This window comes from Thamnophis elegans, chromosome 1 (genome assembly GCF_009769535.1).
Source record: "Thamnophis elegans isolate rThaEle1 chromosome 1, rThaEle1.pri, whole genome shotgun sequence".
Lineage (NCBI taxonomy): Eukaryota > Metazoa > Chordata > Lepidosauria > Squamata > Colubridae > Thamnophis > Thamnophis elegans.
The window spans coordinates 68,616,934-68,643,973 of record NC_045541.1 but is presented as its reverse complement, the minus strand read 5'-3'; the positions used below and the strand labels follow the sequence as shown (position 1 = coordinate 68,643,973).

General features: G+C 41.2%; 1 protein-coding gene across 8 annotated transcripts in view; it reads right to left on the bottom strand.

The window, feature by feature from the left end:
* Nucleotides 1-3,253: 3,253 nt before the first annotated feature.
* CTNND1 (catenin delta 1) overlaps nucleotides 3,254-27,040 on the bottom strand; it is a 72,176-nt gene continuing 48,389 nt past the window's right edge. For 7 of the 8 annotated variants that reach the window (XM_032219226.1, XM_032219250.1, XM_032219212.1 and 4 more), the window contains 11 exons: nucleotides 26,792-26,945; nucleotides 24,418-24,486; nucleotides 21,907-22,034; nucleotides 16,426-16,576; nucleotides 15,112-15,304; nucleotides 13,560-13,674; nucleotides 11,781-11,865; nucleotides 8,633-8,680; nucleotides 6,146-6,234; nucleotides 5,548-5,604; nucleotides 3,254-5,266 (listed from right to left, as the gene is read on the bottom strand). In XM_032219226.1, coding sequence (XP_032075117.1) covers nucleotides 5,255-5,266; nucleotides 5,548-5,604; nucleotides 6,146-6,234; nucleotides 8,633-8,680; nucleotides 11,781-11,865; nucleotides 13,560-13,674; nucleotides 15,112-15,304; nucleotides 16,426-16,576; nucleotides 21,907-22,034; nucleotides 24,418-24,486; nucleotides 26,792-26,945 — 1,101 coding nt within the window. In that variant the 3' untranslated portion in view covers nucleotides 3,254-5,254. The remainder of the gene's footprint in view (nucleotides 5,267-5,547; nucleotides 5,605-6,145; nucleotides 6,235-8,632; nucleotides 8,681-11,780; nucleotides 11,866-13,559; nucleotides 13,675-15,111; nucleotides 15,305-16,425; nucleotides 16,577-21,906; nucleotides 22,035-24,417; nucleotides 24,487-26,791; nucleotides 26,946-27,040) is intronic. The other variant, XM_032219234.1, reaches the window with a different exon arrangement.

Below are 27,040 nucleotides of genomic sequence, written 5' to 3'. Positions count from 1 at the left end.
TAATTAGAATAAATAATCCAAGCACTAAAAGTCCAGTCTAATGAAATCTATTAAAAAGTGTTACCTTGAGACAAGTTTATAAATTTTGGAAATAAATACCCAGAAATCTCTTTGCAATTGTCTACCAATCCAAAATGGAAAGAATTCTGTAAAAGTATCTTGGGAGAAAACATTTCAGAACCACAATCGCCATCGCACAAATACTCTTCCTAGCTTTAATAGATGCACACTTGGCCAAAACAACTTAGCTGTAAAAGGACAACAGGCAGGGTTTGGTGCTGGGGACCCAACCTATTGCTATATTTGGAGCCAGAGAGGAATTTCTTCCTCTCCTTATCGGTTATGCTGTTGACGTAAGACATTCTACACCTTTTGCTCACCATGAAAAATCTGGTTTGACTCAGCTGTGCTGTTGCACAAGAGCACCTGAATCAAACAGGGAGAGGTGTAAGGCAAGCCTTACTTTTCTGTGGAGTTGAGACTACAACTCTAAGAACTGACAGCCAGCCATCTGTGAAGCATCAGAATCGCAAAGGCTGCTAAAGGAAGTGAACAATTCAGAGCCTCACTGGAGAGCAAATCAGAGTAAAACAATCCAAGAATATTATTATTCTGCCAGCCCAAGTCACTTCAGCTCTTTTCTTATACCAAAGACCACGCTCATACTGTACCACGGGCTACATTGACCCATTTCAATTTATGATGACAACAGATTAACCTGCTGTTTGGGAGCATCTTTTGATCTGAATTAGCATCTTGAGAGGTAACCTGGTTACCTGGGCTTACGTGGCTTTCACCTTCATGCTTGTTTGTATTTTTTTTTCTGGGCATCTGCTCTTTCACCAATGCACGCTCTTCCTCCAGGATAACCTTTCCTTGAAATTTTCCAATGGAGCAACATCCATGACTCCAGGAAGCAGAGTGTTCCATCACTTAATAGTTCTCATTGTCAAGGAATTCCTCACTTCCTTTGGATTTCTCCATAAAGCTTTCACCAGTAGGTTCTTGCCCTATCCTAGCCTTAGGCAAGGTGGAGAATAAATCCCCACCCTCTTCCCTCAGCCAGCACAATTTTTGCAAGACCGCTAATATGCCTTATCTTAGCCTTTTCGTCTATAGGTTAAACATTCTCAGGCCTTTTAACTGTTCATAGGATTTAGCCCCTAGAAGCCCCATCACCATCTGTACTGCTCTTCTGGACTCCCCCCCCCCCCCACAGAAGTTCTCAGTATCATCACGGTGACCAGAACTAGACACCCTAACCAGTGGTGGGTTCCGGAATCCATCGCAGCCAATACACTGCACATGTGGCCGGGCGTCGTAGTCAGGCACGTGCGCTGCATACGCATGTGCACACCACCGCCCTGCGACACCTAGCTCCTTGGCAGAGGTCGCACATGCGCCACACACTGTGCACGCATGCACAATTGGCCGGTGACATTATAAACAGCCATGGAACGCGGGCAGGCAGGCCAAACGAGCCACCGTAGCGGTACAGTGGCCCCTGCTCCCAGGTACTACTGATACGGCTGTACCGGGCTGTACCGCCCGGAACCCACCACTGACCCTAACACAGATGCAGTCTGACTGGTACAGCATAGAGCAGAACTGTTGCATCTCCTTATCTCAACACTGTCTCTCCACAGATGCAAACCAATTAGCTCTTTTGGCAGCTGCAGCTCACTTACATAATCAGTATTTAATTAAAAGTTAAACATGTGCAATGAGCACAATGTATTAACAATTCACAACATGATGCTATGTCACAATAAAAACTACAGTTCAAGGAAACTTTGGAAGAGGCTCCAGGTAGACTCAAGCAATCTGGTTTGTATCCTTATTAAGTTAGTAAAGAATAAACACCCCTCTTAAACTTCTTTCCACTGCATCCCCCCCATATTACACACATCACATGTAAGGTGAAGCTCAAAGTGAAGCAACAGCCAGTTAGGCACACCTGTGAAGTCAGAACCTTGAAGCTGATTTTGGAAGAGCTTTTCCGGTCACCTCCCTAGATGACACACCTGACCTCATGTCAAACCTGGGCTTCAAATCTTGAAGGTAAAATACCTCTTGTGCCTATATAGAACTACCAACACAGAAAAATATTCTGTTTGCTCACTGTATTTTCTCCTGTTTTACTGAGGTCCCAGGATAGAAACAAAAGATTCCCAATTGTTAATTCCTGCTCTAAAATACAAGGCAGCACGACCAATGGATGGCCAGGGGGATTGGAATTATAGTTATCTAGAACAGGGGTCCCCCAATCCACGATCCACAGACCGACACTGGTCCATGGCATGCCAGAAACCGGGCTGTGCAAACAAGCAAAGCCTCATCCACAGGATGCAGGCAGCACACACCCTATGGTCCACAGAATAACCTGACCACAGAACCCGTTCCTGGTGCCCAAAAGATTGGGGAGACGCTGATCTAGAAACCAAGATTACCAGGTCTGTAGTAGCCAGAGATGTCCTGGACTACCCAATCCTTACAGATGCATACGAACAGCTGGTAAGTTATAACAGAGCTTGTTTTTATGCAAGTTATCTGCCAATGATGGATGACAGATGCTGTATTTTCTTTCTCGGACCTGCCTTGTGAAGACGTTTTTTTCCTTTTTCTGCCAAGATGCATTCCATTTTCTTGCTGCTTCTAAAGAATTAAAGTTCATTTCTATCATTAAAAAAAAAACTTTTATACCAGTGGTCTTGGGAGGTAACTCAAATTGGAGGAAGAGCAGGCACAGGCTCTTCCTGTCTCCTTGTCAGTGATGTCTGAAAGGAAGGGGATAGGCTGTTGCTGCACAGGAGGAGACCAATCAGCAAGAGAGGGAGGGTTAAATCATGTCCCTTTGGGATCTTTCTATCAGTCAACCTCAGGAGGACCTGCCTTTTGAAGACGTTTTTTCCTTGTTCTGCCAAGATGACCCAATCTTCCAAATGAAGACTGTCACCATAGAAATAGAGATGTGTTCTGCAAAGTGTAGTTTTATGTTAGAACCACCTATTCCTGCTTACGATCACACTCTTTGCATGAGCAAAAGCCCAGCTAGTAGGCCATTAAGAACTGAGTCAAATCCTCATTTGACAGAGCTTATTTTAGAATAGGACTATAAACACCCTGGAGGCAGAAGGAATTAATCCCTCCCGAAGTAAGCAAAACCTGTGCAAGGATTTGGTCATCACAAAAAAAAAAAAAAAAAAAAGACAGCAAGAGACAAACTCGGTAAGATTTGGATTAGTCAATTCCATTTTAACAAATACACACTTTAAAACTTTATTTATATAAAAATCATTTCAATTTAAAAGCATTGCAGAATGAATAAGGACTCAAAGAACAGCAGGATAACCCCTTCCCCGGGGGTGCAGAGGAAAAGCAAAAAACAAGAGTCAGTGAGTGATTAGTTTCTTCTACAGCACTGAATTGGTCAGTGGGGAAGGGTAGTTTTGGTTCATCTGGATTAAAAAAGGAAATAGTGTTTTACATTAGAAAAAGTTGCGCAACCCCTCAGAGGGCCTTGATTTATATCTTTTAATTCCCCCTCCCCCCCAAACAGGTAAGAAAAACTGGACTGGGGCAAAGAAGAGGCAGTAATAAGACTTTTCTACTGTAGACCTTCCCTCTTGTGCAATGGGGAGGTGGAGAGAAGTCAAGAGCAACCGAGTTCCTTCCAGTTGTTTGATGAAGGCAGAGCTGTGAGGGGAGAGAGGCCGTAGTCCTCTTCAACAATAAAAGGGCAACCGGCACCAATGCGGTGCCCAGAGTAATTCACGATTGCCCATTTTACTGCTACTTTGCAGATTAAAGGCAGAGATCTGTAAGCGGACTCTAAATTCCTTATTCCCTGAAGAAGCAACCCACTAAGGTGCACATTGTGATCCTCACTCAACAGTTCTTTCTCTCCTCCCTCTCACTCTTGAGCCTTTAGCAGTGACAGGTTAGTTCCTGGTCTCCCCACACAGTTGCCTCTATCACCCCACCCCAATCTTGTGACTACATCCAGGGCAACAGCAGGACTCTGATTTCAATGCAAGTAAGGGAGGGGGAGGGGAAGGAAAGGGAGAGAGACAGAGAGAGAGGGAGCAGGAGGAAACTCTGTGCCAACATCTCTATGGTCTAGGGATTGGCCCTCTGCACCTGAAATTAGCCAAAGCACCAAGCTATTTCACAGTAGCAAAGAAAAGGCACATGTAAATAGTGACCGATCATAGTTTCATTCCCTTGCCTGCATGGGAGGACTTGGGCAATATTTACAATTGGCCTTCTATCCCTCATACTTCCTGCATCACCAAGCTTTCTATCTCATCAGCTCTCTCAGCAATTTGTGGCCCAATCTGGGCACTCACCACTTAAGTCAGCGATCCAAAACCAGATGCATCACACTGCCCTCTCCTATGAGAGGCAAAGTGGACACTTTTAGGTATGAAAACTATGCCCCTTCCACCAACTGTCATTTAACGTGCTCCACTCTCTTTCCCTCCCTTAAAGCGCTAGGCCCTAAGCATCTCTTCTCCCACAAATAAATAGCTTCCTAAACTCTGAGTTGATCTGTCTCAGAAAGGCCATCAAGAAGCAACCAAGAGACAGGAGAAGGACAAAAGAGACAAATCTACTATTTGTCCTCAGCTTGAGGATAAAGAAGTTACTGTCTCAAAGAGGCATATCCTGAAGGGCAGATGTCCTAAATGCAATCACTCGCAAGCTGATCCCCTTTGTCATCTTGCCCCCACCACCACCACCAACTCTCCCCAACTAGGAATGTTCCAGTATTCCCAGCATCCTTTGTTGCAAACATGAGTGACACACAAAAATATATTCTATAGGCTAAGAGAAGATGGAGATTGCTTCTCTCTCTGCTTTTTGGAAGAAGAGAGTCAACATCTCCTTAATAAAAAATAAGTTCCAGTATGATTGAGTTTGGCTGAGATCCATTTGCTCCGATTGTTTCCATTAGCTTCTGTGGATGCATTATAAATGTGCATTTTTAAGTATCTGCCTTTGTTGTGTAATGAGATCCATCAAGCATATTTGGTCTTTAGGAATTACTTTTTTGTGTGAAGAATAAAAAAACAAAAATATGACGTCCAGAAGTTCAAATTCTACAGGGAGATGTGAGACCCTGTGGGCTTCAGAGAGCCGGTCATTTGGCTACATGGCCTCAAGATTTAAAAAAAGTTCAGTCCATTTCGTCTCAAGAGTTATATAAAATATGTTTATGAACCCAAAACTGAGAAGGCAGATGGTAGCATCTCTAGATCTTTTGCTGTGGAAAAACACAAACAAGTTAACATTAGCTATGAGGAAAAACAGTAAAGGGTAGAGCCTTTATCCATGACAATCTAATCCCAAAGAATCATCAATCCAAATCTTGATATAATTTAAGTGTTGCTCATCCTCAAAATCAAAGGCAATTTCTTTTGTGTAAAAGATAGAGACACAAGATTTAAGCCTAGGAAAGTATGATTGGGGAAATAAGGATTCAGCACCCCTCCCTTTTTTAAAAACACAGAAATAGAGGGTTAATATCAGAAAGCCAAGACCTACCATAGGAGGATAAAGCAACTGCTCAATTTCCTCAAGGGATCCGTGCCTTTCCTCCTGCTGTAGACATAGGTATGGTTAGTGAGAACAGCACACTGGGTCCAAGAGGGAGAAAGGGAGAGACAAAAAAGCCTAACTAAAAATCCACTCAGAAAAGCAGAGGAGAGGTCAAACGGAGAGAGAAAAGCCAACAGGGTTGGGTTAGTCATTCAGTTAAAGAAAAAAAGTGTTAACATGGCTTTGAAAGGAGGAGGGGGAAGAAATGGTTAATATACTTGCATTTTTCTCAAGACACCATCTCCTTAAAAATATTTGGCTGTTCAAAGTTTGCTCAAAAGTAATTTCATTTTCAAAAAAAATCTACCATCACAGAAATGCAGTAATTTCTGTTCTTTCCTAGCTTCCTCTGTGCATAGGCTACTTTCTCTAAATTACTGGCCTCCATCTGTGTTACACTGTAGCTCTTATACAGCCACAGTACCAAGAAAATATGGGAGATCAAAATATAAGGAGGCCATCAAGCTGGGCCTCCTAGTAACTCCTCCCACTGACCAAGAAGGCTTCTCTAAAGATCTCCGTCAACTGAAATCCCAGTATTTACCATCAGTGGTGCTCCCTTCATAGGTTCCATTTCTTCTCCAGTCCGGTCCAATGTCCTATTATGGTCCCGTTCATTCAATGTAGAGTAGTCTGAAATCAAGAGAGATAATGATGAGAGGGAATTTCTCACAGGCCTAACTCTGGTGAAGCTGTCAAGAGATAATGGTTCCCTTCCTCTTCCAGAATCACATTATTGCTTACCAATCAATCAGCAAACAAGTGTCACTTTTTATTTCCCTGCCCCACACTAATCCTAATCCTTTGCACTCTTCCCCTTGTCATCCCCAATAATGCTACCTGCAAGTTAGGCGCTACGGAACCGCCAAGCAGAAGCCACCACGAGGCTACTCAACATGGAATACAAATAATCCGAATGAATTATATTTACCCTGTTTCACCGAAAATAAGACCTCCCTGGATAATAAGCCCAACCGGGCTTTTAAGCGCATGTGCTAAAATAAGCCCTCCCTGAAAATAAGCCCTCCCCAAAAATATTGCAACACAGCAACAGCCATGAGGTGGCCATGCTCGCCGCCTCCTGCACCTCAAAAATAATAAGACCTCATCGAAAATAAGGCCAAGCACTTATTCCGGGGGTCAAAACAAAATAAGACCCTGTCTTATTTTTGGGGAAATACAGTAACTAGCTGATAACCTGCGTTGTCCAGGTATTTATTTATAGGAGGAAAATGTCTAAACCAAACCTTATTTCTAATGTTGGATTTTTCCCCTTACCAGAGGGAGCCCCCTTGTGGAGTACTGTGAAGCCATTACCATGGCAACTCTACCGCACTGTACAGTAGAAGTCATTTTAAGGCACAACAGGTTGTATTTCAACAGAACACACACACACCCAAGGGCATTAGGGGTGTCTTACCCGCACAGTATTTTTTTCCCAGAGAATAAGTCATCTGTGTACCAAGTTTGGTTCAAATTACTTGAGGCATTCCCTAGTTATGCTGGAACATACAAAAACACAGGTGTGTGTGTGTGTGTGTGTGTGTGTGTGTGCGCGTGTGTGTAGATTTTTATTGCAATTCAGGAGAAAGGAAATCAAACTTGTTCTGACCCTTTCTCTCTCTCTTTTTTTAGGGTAGTCTCTGGCACATTGCTCAAAGTTCAAGTATAATCCTTGGCTTAGAAGAAATTCTTCCTTGCTCCGAAGTGTAAGTCATTAACTCACTCATTTTGACTTCAAAGACTAAAGCAAACCAAGCATGATTCCTGAAATAGTTTGCTCAATCTGAGAGTTAGGCTTGTGTGTGCAGTAGTTGCAGGCCCGTAAAAAAGCAATGAGCTGTAATAAGAATGCATATAGTCTGGTTCCATTCCGGTAAAGCTAGAGACTTTAAAGTTGTCTCTAGCTTAAATCCTTAACATCACAGATAGTCCTCGAGTTATGACCACAATTGAGCTCAAATTTTTTGTTGCTAAGGGAAACATTTGAGTGAATTTTGCCCCCCATTATGACTTTTGGTGCCACAATTGTTAAGTGAATTACTGCAGTTGTTAAGTTTGTAACAGGGTTGTTAAGTGAATCTGGCTTCCCCATTGACTTTGCTTGTCAGAAGGTCACAAAAGGTGACCACATGACCCTGGGACACGGCAACCGTCATAAATATGAGTCAATTGCCCAGCATATGGATTTTGATTGCGTAACTATGGGGATACTGCAATGGTCGTAAAGTGTGAAAAACAGTCATAAGTCTCTTTTTTCAGTGCTGTTGTAACTTTGAACGGTCACTAAATGATGCAAGTTAAGGACTATCTGTATTTGCTATAACAAGTTATGAAGTCATCACAGCTATTAAGTACTAAATATAACATCCTAGAAGATTAACAAGCTCAGTGATTGAAGAGGGTTTATTCAAAGCAAGGACAGGAAATCCTCAATTTATAATCATTCGTTTAGTGACTGTTCAAAGTCATGATGGCACTGAAAAAAATGACTTATGACTGCTCCTTGCACTTACAACCATTGTAGCCATAGGTCACATGATCAAAATTCAGGTGCTTGGAAACAGGCATATATTTACGAAAGTTGTAACTTCCCAGAATATATATAATCGCTATTTGCAACCTTCCCAGCCAGCTTCTGACAATCAAAGTCAATGGGAGAAGCCAGTTTTGCTTACGGCCTAATGATTTATTAACAACTGCAATAGAAATTCACTTAACAAACTATGGCAAAAATGGGGTGCGTCTTACTGAACAACCACCTTGCTTAGCAATAGAAATTCTAGTCATTTGGAAATTCAATGGAAATTGTTGTCATAAGTTGAGGGCTACTTGTGTCTAACTGAAGCCCTTAGATCTCTACAGTGAAATGGATTGGTGACATTCTGGTAAGTAGGCATGCACAAAGAGACATGGGATCACATGTGTTTTGGCACTTTTTTGAAACTGCAAAGGGTGATGGGCTTATCCAAGAAAAGTTGCTTTAGATTGGTCGAAAAGTTTTTCCTCTATAAGACAGAAACTTACATACCTGGTCCCAGGTTTCCCATTTGGATCTCTTCCCGAGAGGATTTCTTGTCTAAACAGAAAATAAAATTAAAATAGTTAAGATTAAGTTACGTTAAGAATTTCTCCTGAACTGCAGATATAAGGTTTCTTAAAAATATTCAAGTAGTGTATTTAAAGTATTAAGTATTAATAGTGCAAGATTTTAGAATCTTCTTGTCAACTTCTGCATTGTAGATCTGAGGCGGGACAGATATAATACCATAATATTAGAGCTGGAACACGGCTATTGTTCTCACTCTTTTACTGGTTAAATTCTCTTAGAAATACAGGTAGTCCTTGACTTACAACAGTTCATTTAGTGACTGTTCGAAGTTACAATAGCACGGAAAAAGTGACTTGTGACCATTTTTCACACTTATGACCTTTGAAGCATTCCTCTGGTCATGTGATTTACATTTGGATGCTTGAGAACTGGTTTATGATGGTTGCCACGTCCCAGGGGTCGTGTGACCCTTCTGACAAGCAAAGTCAATGAGGAAGCCAGATTCACTTAACAACCATGTTACTAATTTAACAGCTGCAGTGATTCACTTAAAAAATGAAGAAAAAGTTGTAAAACAGGGTAAAACTCACTTAACAAATTTCTCACGTAGCAACATAAATTTGGGGCTCAATTGTAGTCGTAACTCGAGGACTACCTGTACTTGAATACAACTTAAGAGGTTCTTATTTTTATCTGTGTTAAAACTTTTAGATAAATCCTTAAGTTTTATTTATTTAGCATATGGCATAGCATAGATGAACTAGCAATATATATTAATATTTCATCTATGTTAGACCACAATAAAATATAAATGTCAAAAAGATCTATGTTTAAATCGGCCATCTAACCACTGATGTGCAGAATTGTTTATATATTTTAAAAAATCAGGTACTGTGCCGGTATATGCACTCAGATTGCAGCTGGTCACGAGGTGATCTACAGTTTGACGTGGGATCCCTCAGCCGCACTGAGGGGAGGATAATATGCCCTATTTATACCGAGTCCTGGCAGATGCCATGTGAGGTGTGAATCTTATTCAGGCTTGTCCACTGCTGACATGGTAGTTCAAAGTCTGGCACCAGTTCTTCATAATTTTTCTGTATTCTTTCATTTACCCTTAAGGTAAATTATGTTATCTCCAATAAACTGCATATAATTTTCCATATCCCTCTTTTCATCATACTAAAAATGCCCAACTACCATTAGAGGGCAGTGCTCTTTGATGATGATTCTCAGTTTTATCTGACTTTCTGTCCCATTTACAACATAAATATCTGTTCTGTTTGCGATACAAACTATCTTAATTTTTTTTTTAAAAAAAAACAGAAGTCATTAGTTCCATAGATACATAATTTGTATTTTGACCAATGAAGCTTTTACCTAAACTCTTGGTATTACAATAACTCTTTTAAAAAAACTACCTAATATATAATTTAAAAGCATTAATTAAGAAAGTGTAACATCCCAGTAGAAGGGTGAAAAATTAAGTTTATCTGGGAGAGGAGATCTAAAGGAATTTCCCCACATTTTTTCAATATGAAAGCTGAACTATAAATGCACATTATAAGAATCCACATACAGCACTCACACACAAACTGTTTCTATCCTCTTTAGGAACCTACATTATCTGGTTTAGTTTGATAGATTAGAGACTGGACAAAAGGCTCAGGTGATTGGATTACACAGCACTGACAAGAGTCTTCTTCCTTCAAGCCATCTAATCTTATTCTTTTAAAATCCACTGGCCGCTCCAGAAAAACCCACTGCTGGAACAGAACGTAATAGAAGGGGAGCAAAGAGAAAGAGCCTTACAGGCAGTCTTACGACCACAGTTGAGGCCAAAATTTCTGTTGCTAAGTAAACCAGTTGTTACGTGACTTTCGCCCCATTTTAGGACTTTTCTTGCCACAGTTGTCTAGTCATTAAGTTAGCAACATGTATGTATTAAGTGAATCTGGCTTCCCCATTGACTTTGCTTGACAAAAGGTCTCAAAAGGTGATCACATGACCCTGGGACACTGCAACCATCCTAAAGACTAAGCCAGTTGCCAAGGGTCCAAATCAGTGGTCGGTTTCAAAAATTTTTAGAACCTCTTCTATAGGTGTGGCCTGCTTTGTGGGAGTGGCTTGCCGGCCATGTGACTGGGTGGGAGTGGCTTGCCAGCCATGTGACTGGGTGGACACGGCCAACTTGTAAAATGTGGTGAAAATCACTTAACAACGCTCTTGCTTAGCAACCAAAATGTTGGCTCAGGAATTCTGGCATTTGAAGCACCCAAGTCTTAAAGCTGTCAAGTTCAAGACCCTTGCACCCCTAACCCTTTAGAAAAAAAACCCCAGGGGTGTTCAAACTTGACATCTTTAAGACTTGTGGACTTCAACTCCCAGAATTCCTCCTCTCACTCTTCATCTTGATGATATGCGGACGGGTGGGGGGAGGGAACTGGAACCGGTTCTAAACGGTACTGTAGATTTGTGGAACCTCTTCTATAGAGGAGGTTAGAACTAGCAGGAACCCACCCCTGGTCCAAATGTTGATCATGTGACTGTGGGGATGCTTGCAATAGTCCTAAGGGTGAAAAATGGACACAAGTCATTTTTTCCTGTGCCGTTTTAACTTTGAACAGTCACTAAATGAATGGTTGCAAATCAAGAACTACCTGTACTTTCTAGAATCTCTTCCATCAAACGAAGGAAAAAGGAACCAAATGCCCAAACTTCACACTCTGTTTAATAGATACTGAATCGGAATTGCCCCCTAGTATATAATGCCACGTAAGCCTCATCAATACTATTGGAACAGTTCTGTGAGGCCCATAAAGCCATGGCTACACTACAGGAATGATGCTTTAGAAAAGAGCTGCTGTACCCCCAGTTTGGGTTGATAGCACAACACAGACTGGGACTCAAGAAGTCTTAGGTCAATTTCCAATTCCCTTAGGCATGGAGAGACTTTGATCTGATTAAGTGCAGTGCTACCAATTAATGCACATTAAGCTGAAATAAAAGTGGGGTATGACGCATTTTATTTATTTCCACTACATGGACGCCTCCAAGGACATCCAAACCCAGATTTCTTTCTCAGCACACATAAATACCTGCGAGAATACCACATATAAGCATTTACCTTTTTGATTTCTATCAATGAGGGGCAAGGTGCTGTCATCAAAGGAGTTGCCACCCTGGCTTCTAGAGGTGTTATTCAAATTTACCTGTGGGAAAATAGTGGAAGTGTTCAATACATTTGTAATGAAAAACTATTGTTTTGTTCTGTCCTTGAACTGCTACCAACCAGGTGTTGCAAACTTCATGATTTTGTGTGGTTGTGTGCCCACACATATAAACCCTGTGTACACTCTAAAGCAGCGGTTTCCAATCTTGGCAACTTTGCAGCTTGGCAGCTTTGCTGGCTGAGGATCTCTGGGAGTTGAAGTCCACAAGTCTTAAAGTTGCCAAGATTGGAGACCACTGCTCTAAAGCAGGGCTGTCCAACCTTGGTAACTTTAAGACTTGTGGACTTCCACTCTCAGAATTCCCCAGCCAGCCATTCTGGCTGGGAAATTCTGACAGTACAGTTGAAGTTCACAAGTCAAGGTTGGACACCCATGCTATAGAGCAGGGGTCACCAACCTTTCGGACCTCAGGGACCACTAAATTTGTAATTTTAAATCCCGCGGACCACTAATATGAATTTCTAAAAAAAGATAAATAGTATTTAGTGCAATATAATTTTTCTGTGGACCACCAAAATTTTCTCACGGACCATCAGTTGGTGACCGCTGCTCTAGAGTGAAAGTAAAACCACAAACGCAAGTTTTGGCCAATGACAGATGCAACCATGTTCTGCAAATTACATTTTCAACTGATGGCATGAATACGACGCTTTTCACCTTCCTTGTTTGGAGCAGTGCAATCATCATTATCATCATCATATGAGATTGGATTGGAAAGATCAAGGGGGCCAAGCCCCATTCAGCAATGACCCTTAAGGAATCTCAATCTAACCACGTCAAAGAAATTACTTTGAGGGCAAGAGATAGGAAGATACTGTAAATACTTCCTGAGGTACGACAGAACAATAATATGTGTCTTGAATCTGGGTTCAAGCTATTACACATCTTACATAGCATATGGTAAAAAAAGGAGTCCTTGCACATTTTACTCCACTAGTCGTTGCCAACTATAGGTGGCAGTGTTCATCTGTTTCAAGGCCATTGAGCCAGCGCTGTCCGAAGACATTTCTATATTCATATGGCCAGCATGACATCACAGAGCGCTGTTACCTTTCTATCAAAGTGCTACCTATTTATTTACTCATATTTGCATGCTTTCAAACTGCTAGGTTAACAGGAGCTGAGGCAAGGATAGGAGCTCACCCCGTCGCATGGCCCTTGGGTTTCGAACCTGGGCTGCTAGCTTTCCAGTCAACAAGCCCAGCATCTTAACTAGTGAGCTGCCCATAGCATATGAAAGCTATACATACATAAATGTATGTGAATAAAACCAACTTAGGGATGTGGTGGCTCAGTGGCTAAGACGCTGAGCTTGTCGATCAGAAAGGTTGACAGTTTGAATCTCTAGTGCCGCGTAATGGAGTGAGCCTCCATTACTTGTCCCAGCTTCTGCCAGCCTAGCAGTTTGAAAGCATGTAAAAATGGAAGCAGAAAAATAGGAACCAATTTGGTGGGAAGGTAACAGCGTTCCGTGCGCCTTCAGCATTTAGTCATGCCGGACAGCGCTGGCTCTTCGGCTTTGAAACGGAGATGAGCACCGCCCCCTAGAGTCTGGAATTACTAGCACATATGTGCGAGGGGAACCTTTACCTTTACCTAAAACCAACTTGGCTCACAGAAGTAGCTTTCAAACTCAAGATTCCCATTTCCCAATCTTTTCAGCCCCCAGATACCTGGAAGTCAGATTTCTTCCAACCTTCCTTCTCTAAGGGTTTCCGTAATTCTTTGTACCCCCATATGGTCTGCAGTACAAGAGCAGCGGCTCTGACTTCTCTTTCTGATCGGTTCCTAGCAAGAAAAAAACCAACATGTATTATAAAAATCTAAAATAAGCAAAGGACTCGAATGCATCCACAAATGCTCGAGACAGTTCTCCCTACAAGGTGACCACAAGACAGTTATTTCCGGCAGGCTTTGAGAACAAGACGACAAGGGAATAGTCAACCACAGAGAGTGCCTTTCAGAGGGGTCCAAGTACTTCCTTCACTTGTGGTAATTCTTGTTAACTGTTTTACAGCTGCTACGGCGCTTTGGACTGACCAATATTATAACCCTGGCTGAGTTTCCCTCAATCTTTAGCAAAATAAGTTTTAAATTCAAGTATAAGGACTTTAAAAAAAAAGAATAAACAGCAAAGGGGTGATTAAAATTTAATTTTAGAAAGGAACAAATGGACTCTAAAGGTCCACATAAATTTCAAATATGAGTTTGGAATTAATTATAAAGAATCTTTCCCATGGAAAATGCTTTTGCTTTGAATTCTTTAAAAAGACATAAAATAAGAGTTTAAAAATTGGACATTAAAGAAAACCAGAAGGAGCTAAAGACCTACAAATACAGAGTGAAGCAAAATATTTCAATATTGGACATTTTATTGTAAGTCAGCCAGGCTGTTTGGATAATGATGTGGTGGCATATAAATTTAATAAATAAATAAATAATAGGATATTTTTGAACAAGGGACCCTAAGGAGTTATTTTTAAGAATATCTCCTTCTATAGACAGACGGAGTTCAGAGATACTATGGAAGAGGAGTAAGTGTTATATGATTAAGACTGAATTGAAAGTGGATTTTAAAAATGCTAGGCTATAAGAAAGGCATGGAAAAAGATGTTACCCATATGTTACGCAAGTAATTATGTCTTAATAATTAAAAGGGATTTACAACTAACAAACCAAGAGACCTCGGTAATTTTCTTATATTGGTTTTTACAAAAGAACTATAAAGTTTTGAAGAATTTTGTGAAAAGAGGTAAAGAACATGGAAAGAAGTTCTAGGTCTAGGACATTATTTGAAAGGATTAAAGATCAAGACTGATAAAAGTAAAAGGAAGGACTAAAAGTTGGCTTATTTGATCAAGTTTAAATTGTTATGGCATCTCTGGTAACCCTTAATGGACTTCTGTGGACATTGGGACTGAAACGATGAAGCTTTAAGGATTTATTTTATGAAAAGGTGACAAGTTATTAAATCTGTCTATATTTGTTAGGAAGGGTTATTCCTTTATAGATTTCTTTTTCTTGATCATATTGTTATTTTTCTTTTCCATTTTTTAATTTTTAATTTTATTTTCTGTACCTTCTTTTTTTCTTTTAGATTTTTATTAGTTTTTATTACTGTAATTTTTAATACAGTACTCTTAACATCGTTTACTCTTAACATTTTTAAAAAAATCTAAAAGCCAGACTTTTACATTCTCCCTCTTGCCCAAAACTCCCCCTTACCCTGATTTGTTGATGAGCACCAGTTTCTCAATGCCTTGTGTCTCCCGCAGTTTCTTGGCTGCTTCCAGATTTTCACCAATGACTTCATTGATAGTATTGAGCACAGAGACCACTGTGTCTTCAGAGAGGTTCCTTCCCTGTGTCTGCTGTCCTCCTGGAAGATTTTTCACCAAACTGGGAATGGCATGTTTACCTATGAGTGGGATTACATCAGAGCCACAATGAGGAGAAGGAAACACTAAAAGTGGCTGGATAGAAATGCCGTCAGCAGCTCCATCCTGCAAATCATATGCAAGAATTTCCTGGAAGCTCACAAGTGAAATATTGGAAGGACTGCAGATGGTAATACAACATAATCAGGATAATGGCATACAATGATAGGAGAAACAGATGGCAGCCAAGACTTAAATTACACAACAGGAAAGGAGACAAGAAACAAAATATATAATTGCACGTGGATTCATTACAATTAATGAAACTGTTAAATATAGCATATAGAAGAAACTGCTGTTCTAACACTGAAAAGATAAAGAAGAGGGAAGGCACTGCATTCCAGAGGGAATGGACCATAAAAAGTTGCCTCCTTCATAGCACAAACTACTTTTTTTGTGTTTCAGAAAAATGATACGTATATTGTGATTTGTAGTTTCCCCAAAAGCTACAGTGTTTTAGTCTAGAACAGCATAGAGCAGGTAAAAGTGTCAAAACCACTTTTTCAAAAGCTATTTTTGGGGTGAGTAGGAACGGGCCTCAAAGCTCCGAAGTATATCAAGCAAAGATACAATTTCATTCAGTAGGATTTTAGGCCAGGAATCAGATTCTAGCAATCTTCCAGATATTTCTCAACTACAAATTCCAGCACTCCCCACCCCCACCCCCAATTAAACTTCAGCAATATCTGGAAGGGCCACTAATTCCCCTCTCTTGCTTTCAACTTCACAAAATTCGGGTGATTAATGATAAAGAAGTTCCTTCTCTTTAAAGGATACATTATCCACCTTCCTAAATGAGGTAAGGAAACTCCGCATTACAAAGACTTGGGGGTGGATGTCCTGGGGGCTGGGGGAGGAAATGCAAGCTTTATACTGGCCCTGCCTTGCCATCCATTTCTGATGCTGATTGGGAAGTAGTGCAAAACCTTTGATTTGGCAGCTGGTAGTCTGTTATGTCTGAATAAGAATACTTTATGACTGTTAGTGGAATTTTTCTTTGCGTTCAAATTCTTTGAATTTTTCTTTGCGTTCAAATTCTTTGAATTTTTCATGCATTCCCCTGCAGAAGAGAGCTTCTCCTCCTTTTCTTTCCCCCCCTTACCAATCAGCTCCTTGTTACGGGAATCCACTGCCAAGTTGCGCAGGGCTCCGGATGCTGCTTTCACCACACGCTCGCTGTCGTGGGTCAGATGGTCCGCAATGGCGGAGAGACCTTTCTCTTGGCGCAGTGCAGAGCGGATGTATCTCCCATACTGCAAGGAAGAACAGAAACACTCGGCTCAGAATAATAAATGCAACTAGCTGCTGACGTCATTCAAACTGCTTTCCAACCTTGTGCCCATTGTCTGGAATTAGAGTTCAGTCACGGATTCCAATTCCTACTAACTCAAGCCGGCACAACCTTTGATCACCTGTCTAGAAATTAGGGCAACTGTTGCCCAGAATATACGGAGGGTAATAAACTGATGAAGGCTGTTCTCATACTTTCCAGCGTTACATCTCCATCGATCAACTGATAGTTTTCTTTAAAAATGAGATTACCGTATTTATCGGCGTATAACACGCACCGGCGTATAACACGCACCCCCCATTTTAACACAAAAATTTGAGTAAAAATTTTTTTCATTAAAAATAAATGACTTGGAAGCTCGGAACTTAATGTTGGATTAAAATTTATAACATTAGAACATGAATTATAACATTAACTCCTCTTAAAAGGCAAACTTTCTTCTCTTCCTTCCTTTCTCCTTCCATCCTCTCTTCTTTCCTCACTCACTCCCTTCCTCCTTTTCTCTTCCTTCCTCCTTCCATTCTTTCAACTTCCTTTCTTTTACCTATCTATCTTTTCTGTCTTTCTGCTCTTTCCATTTCTCTCTTCCTCTTCGCTTCTGTTCCTTCCTCCTTCCATCCTTTCACCTTCCCTCCTTCCTATTTCTTCCTTCCTTCTGCCTATCTACCTTCACCTTTGTCTTTCTGCTCTTTCCCTGTCTTCCTCTTTCCTCCCTCCCTTCTTTCCTTTCTAGTTCCATCTTTTCTTCTTTCCTCTCTCCCTCCCTTTTTCTTTCTTCCTTCCTTCCTCCTTCCTCTTGCCTATCAACTTCATCCTCCTCGTCTTTCTGCTCTTTCCCTCTCTTCCCCTTTTCTTCCCACTTCCTTCCCTCTTTTCTCCCTCCCTTCTTCTTTTTCTTCCTTTCTTCTTCCATCTTCCTCCTTCTTTCCATCTTTTCTCCTTCCATCTTCTCCCCCCTCCCTTCTTTTCCTTCCCCCTCCCTCCTTCCTTCCTCTCCTTCCCACTCTCTCCTTGGGAGGGGTTGGGGTTGGGGGTGGCAGCAGAGACCAAATAAAGTCAGAAAATCTTATTAAAACTTTCCTATTTGTTGGATTGCCTTGCTGCGAACTTATAAACCAAATCAGGGAAACATTTTGCAACCGAGCCTGCTGCAAGGAGAGGCAGTCCTGCCCCAGTTTTGCAAGGAATGAGAAACGGTGCTTTAAACCGAAGCAACTGCAAGGAACCGCAGACAGGGAAAGAAAGAAAGAAAGATCCTTGTAGCACAAAACCCACCTTTGCATAGTTGTGAGAACATAAACAAACAAACAAAAAAAAAGCACAGCGTCCCTCCGCCCTCTGAATAGGACTCAGCATGACTCCGAGCCGGGCAGGGAGATAAGCACCTTCATTTGCATTCTCTGAGACCGTGATGCTTTGCAAGCCCCGGGCTTTTTGGAGATTTTTCCTTTCGTGCTTAAATAAAAAGAACGGGACTTCTTTAAAACGCCACAGCTCTTTCAGCCTAACAAAAATGCAATCTCTTCCTTCGTCCTTCTCCGTCACTAACAGCTGGGGGCTCAGAAATCGGAGTGAAAAGTCAGTCCTCCATCTCTTCCCTCTTCCCGGATTCACTCCGAAGTTTTAAATCTTCCTTCTGTGCATAAACACTCCCTCCCTCTCCCCCTCCCTGTATCTGTTTGTCTCTCACTCTCTGTGTGGCTCTTTACCTCTATCTCCCCCCCTCCCTCTCTCTGTCTCTCTTGTCATTCTCTGTGTGTGTCTGTCTCTCTCTCTGTCTCTCCTCCCTCCTTGTGTGTGTGTATGTGTGTGGGGGATCCCTGCCACCGCGGATGGGCTCCGGACTAGTGGAGCCTCCTCTTCCTCCTTTTTAACCAGGCGATCTTTGGCTGCTACACAATCCCAAGGTTTGCAGCGCTTCAGAGAAAGAAGGCATGCGAGAAAGCCCCCCCCCCCCATCCCCGCTGCCTGAACATTTGAATGAAGGAGGCTGCAGGCTCCTTTGTCCTTGGCTATGCAATTTTCTTCCGTTCTCTGCTGCCCGAACGAGTGAATAAGGCAGAGGGAGAATGAAAGGAGATTGCGTCCCTTCTGTCTCCCAGTTGCTCAGAAAAGCAACTGTAGGAAGGTCAAAGTATCCATGGAGAGCGTCCGTTTCAGTAGGGAAGAAAACTTCCTTTCGCCTTCCCGGGCTTCTGCCGCCCGGCAGAAGCCCCGGGACCCAGTCAAATTCGCTGCGCAAGGTGAAACGGCCGGCAGCAGCCTCGCTCTCCTGCTGTGGCTTCTGTTTCAGTAGGGAAGAAAACTTCCTTTCATGGGCGCCGGTGAATCAGCTGGAGCAGGCAGTTTGGGACCCGGCGTATCGGCGTATAACACGCAGGCAGGGTTTAAGCTTGCAATTTTAGTTTTAAAACTGCGTGTTATACGCCGATAAATACGGTAATTCTATCTAGAAAGCTCACTGACAACCCAAATACTGCCACTGAATATATTTTTTCATGACCAGATAAACTGGTCATGACCAGCAAGATTTTGCCACCATGCTGACTTCATTATTCTTCACTATTCTATATTAGAAACTCATCATTATCAAGAGGCCAGAGGCTACACATGCCAGATCTTTAGTCTCCGACTGAACTCTCATTTGAAGAGATTTGAATGGTAAGTTTCTGCAGCTGTGAAAATAGCAGGGTTAATTTCTAACTTTTTCCAGGCTGCTCCTCTTAAAATTGGATCAGCTACCCCAGAGAACAAAATTGTGCATGTGTCTCCAAATTTGGGAAAGGGGGTTAACCACAAGAATGCTTATTGGATATTCTCCAAGTCAGAATCTTTAATCTACAGACTATCTTGCAAGTCAACATACAATTTCATGCATCCCACCAACTTGGAGGCACATGCAAGGCAGAGACATACATTCAGAATGCCACATCAGATAACCTTTTACACTTAAACGATACAGTACACGAAAGAAGAATAAGAACAAAATGTGTACGGGTGATGTTGGGGGAGGACAATTGGCTCATTTCTGTTCCCTCTTAATCTGCCCATGGTTGCTTTTCCTCCATACAGAGAGGGAATTCTGTTTTCATTGATTCCTTAAGCAGAAGGCTTTCAAGTTGGGCTTTAAATTTTGATCATAGTTTCCCACAAAACTCAGGAATTTTGGAGAAACTACAAGCACAAATGTTGGACTAGGTTTAGCTTCCTTCTGCCAGAGAAAGTCTTTGAATTAAATGGTGAGAGAGAAACTGACCATTAACTACCACCAAATCTTTAATCCCACTGAAAGGTAGTTAGAATATAGGAAGTACCGGTAGTCTATTATTCTTATTCTTAATCGCAGAGTCAGCCAGATGTTTAGACTGGGTTTGGCATTTTTGTCTACCTAGCAAGTCCTTTTCAAGGACCTGGGAGAAGCAAATCAGGATGTTTGATGATGCTACAGATATTGTCGCAGGTTGTTGTTATGCTTCGCCACACAGTCAGCCAGATGTTTAGACTGGATTTGGCATTTTTATCTACCTATTGAATCCTTCTCAAAGTGATTGGCAAATGTTGTTTGATGGTGTTAATAGTATCGTTGCAGGATGTAAGCTGCTCCAAGTAATGCTGCATTCTGCAATTAACTGATGACGATTTTTGTCAATACTGATGGTTTTTACGTGGTGTTCCAAATAGTTAAGAATTACATCCGAAGTGCCTATTATTATTGGTACTTTCTTTTTTTACAGTCATTCTATTTCTCTTTGCAGGTCTTTATATTTTATGATTTTTCTCCAGTTCTTTCTCTTAATATATCTACCTCCTATTTTCTACCATTACTACTTATTTGTTGCTACTGTACTACATATTTGTACTTTTGTAATACAGAAATATTTGTATCGTATTGTATTTGTACTGTTCTGTTATAACAAGCAGAAAATTGTGAAGCTCACATAAGGGATCTTGAGTACTTCTAGACATTTATTCAGAAAGGGGAAAAAAACAATGGTGACAATAGCAAACCTTTTTAGCATTGTTGGTGGAAAAGAGTTTTAACTTTTGCTTTGTTTTCTTAGGAATGGAGCCACATCGATAAAAAGGTATAAAATGAGAGGCATAACTGTGGCTCCAAACACTACAGGAAGGGAGAGAATAGCACTTTTTAAAAAATTTAAACTGAAATGCAATTTATTGGAACCAGCCAACCTGATCTTAAAATTCTTGTAATATTTACACTACAAGGTCAAGTCAACATGCTGGGCAAAAATAGACGTAAAGCTGGCTTAGTCACTGTTGCACACAATGATTAAGTCATGTCTGTTTCTGACTTTGATAGATCAGACACCTTGATTGATTTTACATAGTTGTCTAACAGCATCTATGGCTCAGTTTAATACTTTTGGAATGCATGGTCCTGTTTTGGCTTATAGGTAGTCCTTGGCTTACAACAACTGGGACCAGAAATTCCATCACTAAGTTATGCAGTTGTTTGGTGAATCAGATACGATTTTACAACCTTTTTCTGCTGCAGTTGTTAAGTGAATCACACGATTGTTAAGTGAATCCAGCTTCCTCTATTGACTTCTGCTTGTTGGAAGTGCTGGGAAGATCGCAAATGGCGAGCCGATGACCCTGGCATGCTGCAGCTCTTGAAATACATGCCAATTACGCAAACTATGACCACATGACTGCAGGGACTCTGCAAGGGTCGTTAAATGTGAGGGCTGGTCATTAAATAAACAGTTCTAAGTCAAGGACTACCTGCAAATTTAAGGCTGGGTTGCATCACATCAACTATTACTCTTACATATATTGGATTAAGATGTGTCTGTTTCTGACTTTGGTAAATCAAACACTTGGATTGATTGCACTTAGCATCTATCAAAAAGCATTTATGGGCTTAATTTAATGTGACTTTGGGAAAGCATAGCCTGCTTGCAGTTTTTTGGCTTATGTAATTTTGTGCCCTTCCCAAACTTCAAACCAATCCATACATTTGTGATGAAAAAGCTGTTTCAACATATGAGGAAGTAGCAAACAAGCTATGGCTATTTTGGAAGTCTACAAGCTTGAGGGATGGTTGTCATTAATCTCTACAGTTGCTTGTCTATTTCTGGCTTGATGTGATTTACGACTTAGCTCTTTAAGATAGGCTCCTATATATAAGTTAATATAGAACATCTTGACTTAAAGATTTGCAAACCCAGCCAACATTTGCTATCTTAATGTAATACTTTGGTTGGAGTTACTAATTTTAAGGGGTAAGTATTTATCTTACAGCACTGCTTCTCTTTTATGTTTACTCACCGTCCAGCGACCAGCACACAGGTTCTGGAGGGCTCCTGCTGAGGCTTCTATGATAGCTGGGGTTTTGCTCTCCTTTAACAATGAAATATAAATGCGGACAATTTCTGGCTGGAAGAGGAGTTCATAGCCTAGCAGAGGAAAGAGAACCAATTACACATAAATCAGGTCAAACTGCATGTCTCCCATGTCTTCCCTGGAGGCATCTATTAAGAGAACTTTCTCAATCATGGCATTTTCCAACCAGACTTCCAAAGGTGTCTGGTATCAACACTTGCTCTTTCAAAATTTTTTTTTAAAAAGTGTGTGTGTGTGTCTTCTTCCTGCCCATTTAACTTGTGCCACAGTGGTTAGAGTACAGTAGTACAGGCTACTTCAGCTGACTGCTAGATGCAGTTCAGCAGTTCAAATCTCACCAGGCTCAAGGTTGACTCAGCTTTCCATCCTTCCGAGGTGGGTAAAATGAGTACCCAGATTATTGGGGGCAATTTGCTGACTGTGTAAACAGCTTAGAGAGGGCTGTAAAGCACTGTAAAGTGGCATATAAGTTTAAGTGCTATTGCTATTCTGCAACTTTTTACGTGTTGCTTCCTCAAGTGTACTTTGTTTCTGTTAATGTTGTGGGCAGCAAAGAATTCTTTTAAATGAATAAGCACATAGAAAAAGGAGGCCTCTGATAAATGGGACCCAGTTCAGGAGGATGCTTTTTAGTACGTAATCCACCTCCATTCTCCAGAATAGAATATGAAATCACTACAACCTTTTTCCAAGGTTCCCCATCATGTTTATACATTGCTGTGGAAGTCAAGATTGAACTGTTCCTCAGGATCTTTAGTTTGTGCTACACACACAAGAACACTTTGTATGTGTATGTATATGTGTGTGTATGTGTGTGTATGTATATATCTATATATCTATATATCTATATATCTATATCTATATCTATATCTATATCTATCTATCTATCTATCTATCTATCTATCTATCAATCATCTATCTATCTATCTATCTATCTATCTATCTATCTATCATCTATCTATCTATCTATCTATCTATCTATCTATCTATCTATCTATCTATCTATCTATCTATCATACACACACACATGTTTGTCTTCAGGCTGCTGCAAGACTGGTGCTAGCTGATGACTAGTCCATCAAGGTGAACAAGTAGGTTTGTGTACAACCTACTTCATTCAGTCCTGCTACTTTGAGGGCAGTTCAGACTGGTACTGCAACTTGCTCCTCTGAATTCCAACTCTTTGGAGCCCTTGCAGATCTCTCAGCTGCAACCTCTTGCTGGCAGGTGACTGCAGGGACTGCTTTTGGACAGCTAAGAGAGAATGGGCGTTGGTTCTTACCTGATACGCCCGTTCTCTGGGTGGTGGAGATAGCAGCCAGGATGGGTTATCTCTGTCCATTGACCAACAGGACTGAGTTTACAGCTGTGAAATCACACCACCTCTGGTGACTCCTCCCAGCTTTAGACTCAGTCTGATCAGGACTGGACGCGTTTTTCAGGCTCTCTTCCAGTTTAGTTAGATTAGGTGACTTAAAACAATTTTTTTTCCAATTGGCTTTTTCGTTCAAATTTCATCAGAATGTCTAAATTTAGAGCAACTACATTTTCATCTACTCTTCCTTCTTTAACATTCCTGGCTCCCAAGAGGGAGCCAATGGAAAGCCACTGTTCCTCTAAAAGTCAGAGTACTAAAACTAAAGGGAAGCAGTACAGTAGATAGGAAGATAGAAGGCCCGTCTTCTAATCTGAAGAGGTGGAGTTAGCCCTTTCCTGTTAAGGGGCATTTCCTGTGACTAAGAATATCTCTATTCTGTTTTATTCCCAGATTTAGCAATGGTTACAGAAATAAGGCCACTGCCTTTTAAACTGCTTTGGTCATCCTACAATTGGGTAATTTCCTGCCACACCTATGAGTCACACCTTTGTTTGATTTGAAATTGTTTATTAAGGTTGGAGGGAAAAAATGTATTTTCAACTCAAACCTCCAATAAAACATTTCTCAGCAGTATATGACTTACCACATTTGCCTTCCTAAAGCCAAACATGTAAGGACAAATAAATGCAACAAAACCCATGTAGGAAAACAGTTAAAGAAGAACAACCAGTTCTCCCAAAGAAAGGAGGACATTGAAGAAAAAATATATATTCTAGAAAAATAGGAAGTTGTATCACAACATAACTGTGATCACAATGGAACTGTCCATCAAATTCAACTTTCTATAAAATTTCCAGATATACTTCCATTAAAAGAATTCCCAGACAATATGGCTATAAACGCTACAGCATGTATTTTTGAGATATGAGTTTGGACAAGGCTGATGCAACTTGATACTGTCTATTTTGACCGGCAACAGTTCATCAGATCCTGGACAAAGAGCTTTTGTCATCAACTGGTCCCTTATCTTAGAAAGGATCAAATGCGGGACCTTTTGCAAACAAAGTATGTTTGCTTTCGTTGAGCTATTGTTCTTCCAGCAGCAAAAGAAGCCATACCTTTTGCAGGGGTTTGTCTTTTGGGGAAGTCAACTATATCAGTAGAAGGATCCTCTGTCTGCTTTTTACCTTGAAAAAAATCAAATATAACAAAAATAAATCCTAAGATATAGATCTCACTCAGTGCCTATAGCAGTGATGGCTAACCTTTTTGGCTTCACGTGCCCACACCCACAATGCAATGCACACATGACACACGCTCCCTGCGCATGCACGCGACATGCACCCCCGCACCCTGTTTTGGGCTTAGCACACTCTCTGAAGCCTCCTGGGACCAAAAATGGATTGGGGGGCATCCCCACGCAGGCCCCCACCTCACACATATGCATGCACAACCCCTGCACATGCATATCTCCTGCATGCATGGCAGAGACCCAAAAATCAGCTGGCTGGTGGGAGGCACGCATGCATGCGCAGTGGAGCTGATCTGGGTGACAGCTCGCATGCCTGCAGAGAGGGCTCTGAGTGCCACCTGTGGCACACGTACCATAGGTTCGCCATCATGGGCCTATAGTATAACCAGACACAAGAAATATAGTTCCAAACTTTGATTTCTTTTGCTTAAGGAAAAATGCACAAATAAAGGAGAAATTCACACCTACTAAACTATAATTAGGATTCAGAAAAAAGATCTGCCTTCACAGGAGCCAGGCTAATGAACTGACTATTTCTGCACCATCTGTTACAACTGTTAGTAACTCTCCCCCCCACAAAGTCTCTCCTAGCGTTTTGATTACACACATTTAACTGGAGATGCCAAGAGTGCATTTGAAGCTCCATGCATACCAAGCATCTGAATATGATCCTTTTCCATTTAATTTAAATGTTCACATTCAAATATGCTCTTAAAACTAGCTGTTTAATATCCTGGGTAAAATCTGAGCCGTCAGACATGTAGATTTACAACTTTCAGAAGTCTCATTGATGACCAAACTGGCTAGGAAAGTCTAGAAGCTGAAGTCCACATTATCAGAGAGGGGGGGAGGGGACGCAGTTAGATGTAAAAGGCTGTAGTAAGCCATTATGAGCCATCTGTTTCTTAGTAAGATGCATGAAACCAGCCAATAATTTGCAAACAATAGTTTATAGCTTGATTTGCAATGGCCATCTGTGGCTTATTGAACAAATTATAGTGAACCATGATGTGAAAATCCAAATTTACTTCTTTCATATTAATATAGATTCAAAATTAGAATCAATGTACTCTTCCATTAAGGACTAGATGCTACCACACTGCAATTCAGAAAATGATTTCTCTACTTGATCTCATATTTATTTGGGTTCAAAACATGCTAGCATGCCAAGTTACTGCATTTATCCAAAGACATCTAAAATAATCAATTTACCAAAATTGAGAAAATGAAGTTGACTAGACTAGATGGCACTCCTTCAGTTAGCCTAAAATTTGTTCAAAATCTGTATTTGTTTAAGTTAACTTTAAATTTATCTTTAAGGATTGGGAATGTCACAAAGACTGGAATAGCAGAAACACTTGTATGAAGAAAAAGTCAAATAATACAAATGAATCCACCTCTAAAGTGGTTCTTGAATAGTTTTCGTGGGTACTGTTCTCTCCTATTAAGCAGAGGCTCCACAGGTTACCCGTACGCAACCCGAGAATACACTCAAAACTCACCAGCTGTTATTGTCATCAATGTTTATTTCCAAGCCTGTTTCCTGAAACCTCAATTTAATATCTTAATTGAGAAGTGCCTTTCATGCTGACTTCACTTGATTCAACATTATCCTATTTCTTTTGGGTGGTCTGATGGCTCTCCCCAAACACAGCGTAAGCAAAAGAACAGAAAGAGAGCATCCTCACACCACAAGACAAGCAAGGAGCCTCAACAACATTCAACACCGCCCTTGCTTATGCTTCTGATTGGGTTCAGTCACACTAATGAGACCAGGAGGAAAAATTGGGTATCACACAAACAGGCATGCAAAAAAAAAAAAAAATCAAAAAGCCCAACTCACCTCTAGCGAACCACTCATCTTTTGGCGCAGAGAAGGACAGGGAAGAAGGGAGGCAAGAGAGAAGAGATGCCAGCAGGATCACAGCCATTGGGGGGTGGGGGGGGGAATATAAAGCAAAGAGAAGGGGAAATAGGCCACAAATTAATTGAAGAACCATCCATCACCTGAGCTGAATTACCAAACAAAAATGCTACTTGTTACTTAGGCCTTAGGCCTTGTGAGATAAAGAGCAGGACAGCCAGAAAGCGACCCCAAGATGCTTCTATGGAAAGCAATAGCTTGTCTTATGAAGCCAAGGATTAGAAGCACTTAAAAGCCAACATCCTCACCCTTCTATTTCTACCCTCCCTGTTCTCCAGCGACTTAGCACAGGAGCAGATAGTCAAAAGTTACGTACCTTTGCCTTTTTTGGCACCAAAGCAACTGGCTGCGTGGGGGCCAGTGTTGTTGGCAGCATTGATAGGGGCTTCCTGGTAGCGCTCGGCATGTGGGATTTCACGGTGTACTTGATAGGACAAGTTCCTCAGTAGGCAGACACAGTTCTCCACAAGCTAAGGGAAGACAGTTCCTCGCGTCAGACAGGAAAGCCACATGAGCTCAAATGCTTCACAGCATAACCAGACCATTTCAGTCTTCATCATTTATA